The following is a 5,565-nucleotide window of genomic DNA, read 5'->3' on the forward strand; positions in this document are numbered from 1 at the left end:
ACTTGGAGAGCCAATGTTTGCTTCTCAAATCATTTCTTCATTCATAGAACAAAGTTTGGTGTTGCAGCTGTAGTTGTAAAGATGGCGGGAACGTTTGAAAAGGCTTCTGTACACTCACGTGGCTTTGGAAACACACCCATTTATACGCACATAATTGTCCACTCTTGATGAAAGATGCTGTCACTTGTTCACCCCCTAGAAACCCTGACACATAGCACTGCTGGCTTTCCGGGGTGAGGGGAAATACACCCACAGCAGTAAGTGCGACAGCAGGTATTTATTGAGATCTGGGAAGTAGTTTTTGTCCATTTGTCAATGTGAAGGATTAAAAATGATTTCCAGAAAAATCACATGATTGGATGTGGCCAAAACCCCCCATGAGCGGAGGCCCCTGAACCTGGCTCAGAACGACATGCCTTCAGCTCTGCTGTGGGCATCACGGCAGGGCAAGGGACTTTAGAAGCGCAGTGTCCTCCTCGTCGGGGGACACTCATCTCCAGAAAGAGGCTGTGGGAGGGAAGGTGCCGCGTGGGACTGAGGAAGGCGCCGTCCTCGCCTCACGGGCATCACTCGGACCTTCTTCCACCCCCAAGTTGGCCAAGTTCAGCTTCAACCCTGACAGCTGGGGACATGAGGGGACATTTCAAGCCAAGTCTGCTGCTCCCCGTGGAGGCATTGTCCTGACACCTCGTCATAGTAATCTCCAGAAAATGCATAGCACTGTTCGGGAAATAGCTGAATGTTTGGGCGTGACCATCCCAGCGGGGCTCCCCGTTTAAGCGGCAGGCGCACACGTTAAATTAGCATAAATCAATCCCATGGGGTTTTTGAGTGGATTAACAAGGTCCTGAAATCCATTTGGGTTTAAGTGACATAATTCTGGTAAAGTACTAAGGTGCTCTAACTTTTAACATCACCATCCCGATTCATATAGTCAAGGGGTCTTCTCTTTGTTCTCAGAGCTGTCATTTCTATAAATGACTTTTCCTTTAACGATGACATATTCGATCAATTCGTGGTGGCCTCCGAACTGGTAGATCAAATGCTCCCACCTAGAAAGAGATCAAACATCACTTCAGTGAGTGCGAGTCAGTGATGACTTTCTTTTTTTTTCTTCTTTTTTGAGTTGGAGTCTCACTCTGTCACCCAGACTGGAGTCTCACTCTGTCACCCAGCCTCGACCTGCTGGGCTCCGGTGATCCTTCTGCCTCAGCCTTCCAAGTAGCTGGAACTACAGGTGCATGCTACCACACCAGCTAACCTTTTTGATTTTTGTAGCGATGAAGTCTCACCAAGTTGCCCAGGGGGTCTCGAACCCGTGGGATCAGGCAATCCAGTCACCTCAGCCTCCCAAGGCGTGGGATTACAGGCTGAGCCGCCGCGCCCGGCTTGGCTTTCTTAATAAATGCTCATTGTGAAGTGCCTACTCTAAGCATTGCTCTATGCCCAGTCACTTGGGCTTCCTAGAAAATGGTGTCCAAATAGCTAGTCTATGACAAATCAAACACTGTCTAATCACGTTGTGTAAGCACCGATCTCAAGCCATTTGCTTCCCTACGTGTCCCACGGATGGCGTCACCAGTGCTATGCGGAACGCAGAGGCCGGGTTCTGAGCCAGAAGAGCCCAGGTACCCACTCTCCTCCATGGACACAAGGTCCCAGGGCGGCCGTGGCACGTGACAGTCAAGGATCACAGGATCCACAGCTTGTTGGTGCAGACCCATGAGACCCAGATCGTCACACAGGAGGTCCCGGTGGCGACAGACTGGGGAGAGTGAGAAACCAGAACCTAGGGCACCAGGCTTGAGGCCCAGCTCCCGCAGGTGTGGGAGAGGCCAGCTCCCGCAGGTGCGGGAGAGACGCAAACGGAGAGTCGGCAGCCAGGCAGGGGAGCAGGCACATGTCCGGACGCAACACGGGGAAGGTGACCGAGATCTGGCGGCGTCTGCCTGGCAGCATGGGGCTCGCACTTAACTCGCAGGTGGCAGAGGGACCACGACAGAGGCGGCCGGATCACGTCTGCGTCTGGACACAGCCTGGCCCTGGCCATCCGCGGAAAAGGACGTGAACCCACCCACAAGCCTCAGCGGGCGCACGCTCACCTGGACGCGCCGATGACAACAAAGTCGCCCTGCTTGCCAACCTCCAAGGAGCCGTGCGTGTGAGATCTGCCCAGCGCGTGCGCCGCGTTGATGGTGGCGGCGGCCAGGGCCTCGTCCATGGTCATTCCCAGGTTCACGCAGGCCAGATGCATGACCATCGGCTGGGCGGGGGGAGAGTGCCGAGTGTCACCACGACTGAGGATGCTTCTCAACACGGCCCAGCGGGCAAAGGTGGGGACAGGCACGAGAGAGCCAGTCCCTTGCCAGGGGGAAGCCTCAACTTAACGCCTAAAAGTTCCTGAGCTTTGGAAGAGACTCCCTTATTACTGCTTTTAATTTTTATCCTTGTGTATGTATGGATCAACTCAGGGTCTCTCTCACCCGGGCTGGAGTGCAGTGGCTTGATCAGGGCTCACAGCAACCTTGACTGCCTGGGCTCAGGCAATCCTTTGGCCCCTGCCTCCTGAGTAGCTGGGACTACAGGCCCACACCACCACACCCAGCTATTTTTTGATTTTTTGGTAGAAACAAGGTCTTGCGATGTTGCCCAGGCTGGTCTTGAACTCCTAGACTCAAGAGATCCTCCCTTCCTTGCCAAAGTACTGGGACTACGGGGCTGAGCCACCACACCCAACCTGGGATTCCTTTATCATAGAGAGTGTGTATTTAATGTTGCTGACAATTCCTCAAGACATCCACAGTGCATGGCGAAGCCCCCCCGCCTCCGCCCGAACCTAAGTCTGTGGGGGCACCTGCTGTTCTCTGGAGACAGGAAACGGGCCATTGTAAAACCACGAGGGTCCCAGCTGCATCAGACAATCACACCACGGAAGCCCCGTGCCTGGAGGTATTTCCGTGGTGCAGAAAATCCGGTCACACTACTGTCTACCCCTTTTCTCTTGCTTTACAGAGAAATAGTTTTAGATCTTCCAATACCTTTTAACAGGCAGAATCTTTTTAAGTTATCTCTGTGCTGGGCGGAAACTGCGGGGGGGCTGGGGGAGAGCCTCACCATGGAGAGGCAATGCGCGTTAGGGTTGAAGTCGCTGCCCAGAGCCACCACGACCCCTTCGTCCAGCATCTTCCTGGCTCGCGGCGGCTTCAGTCTGGGGAGGAAGAAAGGTCGTCAGTCCCTCAGGCCAGAACCTCTGCAGAGCAGACGCTCCGAACGTCCGGGACCTGGGGCCTCCAGGCCCTCCGCGCGCTCCGCATGGAGAAGCAGTCTCCAGCGGGAGGGGTCGCCGCAGGGACCCACCTGGCGGCGCCCCAGCTCCTGGCGGGCGACACGCCCCTTCTGAGAGGACCTGGGTGCCACTGACGTTTAGTCTGTGACTGCCTGTCTCAGCCGTCGTTATACTATGAAGACATTCTTGCCCAGGGAGAAAAGTCTCACTTCTTAAAAATTTAATGTTTTATCAAAATTCAAAATTTTAGTTTTAATATTTTTACAATGTTTAAATGGTTTTTAAATTTAATAAACTTTTCTGTAACTGGCAAATTAAACAATTGATGAGGTTGATAATGGTATTTTTATTTATTCAGTTAGTTAGTTATGTATCTATTTACTTGAGTCAGGGTCTCACTCTGTCACCCAGGCTGGAGCGCAGTGGCACACTCGCGGCCACCGCAGCCTCAACCCACTGGGCTCAGGCGGTCCTTCCACCTCAGCCTCCCAAGTAGCTGGAACTATACGTGCTGCCACCATGCCCGGCTGATGTTCTGATTTATTGCAGAACTGAGGTCTCATTCATATGATTCCCAGGCTGTTCTCCAACCCCTGAGCTCAGGCAGTCCTCACACCTCAGCCTGCCAAAGTGCCGGGATTACAGGCATGAGGCACCGTGACTGGCCCAGTGCTGTCTTAATTCACTTCCATCTTTAAATTCTCTGTTCATTTCTCCACCCCCTCCTTTTCTTCAGGCTTTCAACACCTTGTTGGCCCTTTTCCATCTTGAAGGCCCAAGGATTTAATGCGTAACGTGTCTGTGCGTCTCCCTGGACTGGCTGTTTCCCTGCTGTTCTCGGCAAACTATTCTTTATTCTTTAGACGTGACTCAGAAGTTATGTCGAAAGAGGCAGAAACTAAAAACTCGTCAAAATGATGAAGACAGACTTAACACTCCCAACAACGTCTGAGAAGAATGACGGACATTTTCTGATTTCAGTCTGTATGTGTCTGCTCTTCCAGTTGAGAGAATAGTGATAACAGCAACGATATGCAATGTTACGTGTGTGTGAAATCATAATAAATGTGAGAAAGACACTGACGTCTTGCCTTCTCTTTTCTAGAAGTTATAGAAGCCCAACCTCACCTAGCCCGGGCACGAACAGGGTACTTGTTAGGGGCTGTTAAGACTCTGAGCAGCCCTGGCCTCCACCCACGAGATGCCAGCAGCCTCCTCTAGCTGTGACAACCAGGAATGTCTCCAGACGCTGTCAAATGTCAGCTGAGGGACAACATCACCAGGGCTGAGAATCACTGTCCTCAGGCTGTAATGCAGAATGCTGCCCCTCCCCAAGACTGTGTACTCGGCCTCACAGAAAGCACCAAGCCCTAAGAGAAGACAAGCTTTCTGCCAGGCACGGTGGCTCATGCCTGTCACCTCAGCCCTTCGGGAGGCAGAGGCAAGCAGACTGCCTGAGTCCAGGAATTTGAGACCAGCCCGAGCAACTTGGTGAGACCTCGTCTCTACAATAGATAGGTACATAGATAGATAGATAGATAGATAGATAATTAGCGGGGTGTGGTGGCACACACTTGTGGTTCTAGCTACTTGGAAGGCTGAGGCGGAAGGATCGCCTGAGCCCAGCAGGTCGTGGCTGCCGTGGCCCTGAGTATGCCACTGCACTCCAGCCTGGAAGATAGAGTGAGACTGACTCAAAAAAACGAGAGAGAGAGAGAGAGAGAGAGAAAGAGAGAGAAGACAAGCTTCCTCTGGGGGGCTGGCCTCCCAGACCGCAGACCTGGCACTGGCCCGCAGGTAGAACGGTGGTGAGGGTCAGAGACCCCAGGTCTTGTATTTGGAAGAAGGAGAGCAACTGCGGGTACCAAACACACCAGCTGCATGTGTCCGGTTCTCAGAGGGCACACGGCATGAACTCTGCAGAGAGTTCACAACGCATACTTAGACGTGCCCTCTCTCCTCCCGCCCTGGGCTCAGGGGGCTCCGGTAGACGAGAGGGGCCCCCCAGCACCTCCTGGAACTCAGCTCCTTCGGATCCAGATGCTGGCAAACACCTCTGACGACAGGGACATCCCTAAATCTCCCTAGCATGTTTCCAAAAGCACGGAGTCTATTTCATCATTCTCTGACTATAAAGGTAAGGCGCACTGACTTTTCTCCTTTGGAAAATTCCAAAATCCAGGGCAAAAGAAAGTTCCGCCTTCCCAGCCACCCACGAGGCGGGAGCTGAGCCTTCTCCTCTGCGTGTCCTCGGCGGTCCGCGAGGGCAGTAGGGCCAC

At 53.1% G+C, this 5,565-nt stretch overlaps 1 protein-coding gene across 1 annotated transcript in view; it reads right to left on the reverse strand.

The window, feature by feature from the left end:
* Window positions 1-266: 266 nt before the first annotated feature.
* The window catches only part of AMDHD1 (amidohydrolase domain containing 1), a gene marked incomplete at its 5' end in the record, with an annotated part of 13,343 nt that continues 8,044 nt past the window's right edge, over window positions 267-5,565 (reverse strand). The window contains 3 exons of the mRNA XM_021708847.1: window positions 267-1,052; window positions 2,103-2,263; window positions 3,115-3,213. Of these exons, the coding sequence (XP_021564522.1) occupies window positions 935-1,052; window positions 2,103-2,263; window positions 3,115-3,213 (378 nt within the window). The remainder of the gene's footprint in view (window positions 1,053-2,102; window positions 2,264-3,114; window positions 3,214-5,565) is intronic.

Source organism: Carlito syrichta, unplaced genomic scaffold (assembly GCF_000164805.1).
Source record: "Carlito syrichta isolate Samal-C Ts95f unplaced genomic scaffold, Tarsius_syrichta-2.0.1 Scaffold151675, whole genome shotgun sequence".
Taxonomy (NCBI): domain Eukaryota; kingdom Metazoa; phylum Chordata; class Mammalia; order Primates; family Tarsiidae; genus Carlito; species Carlito syrichta.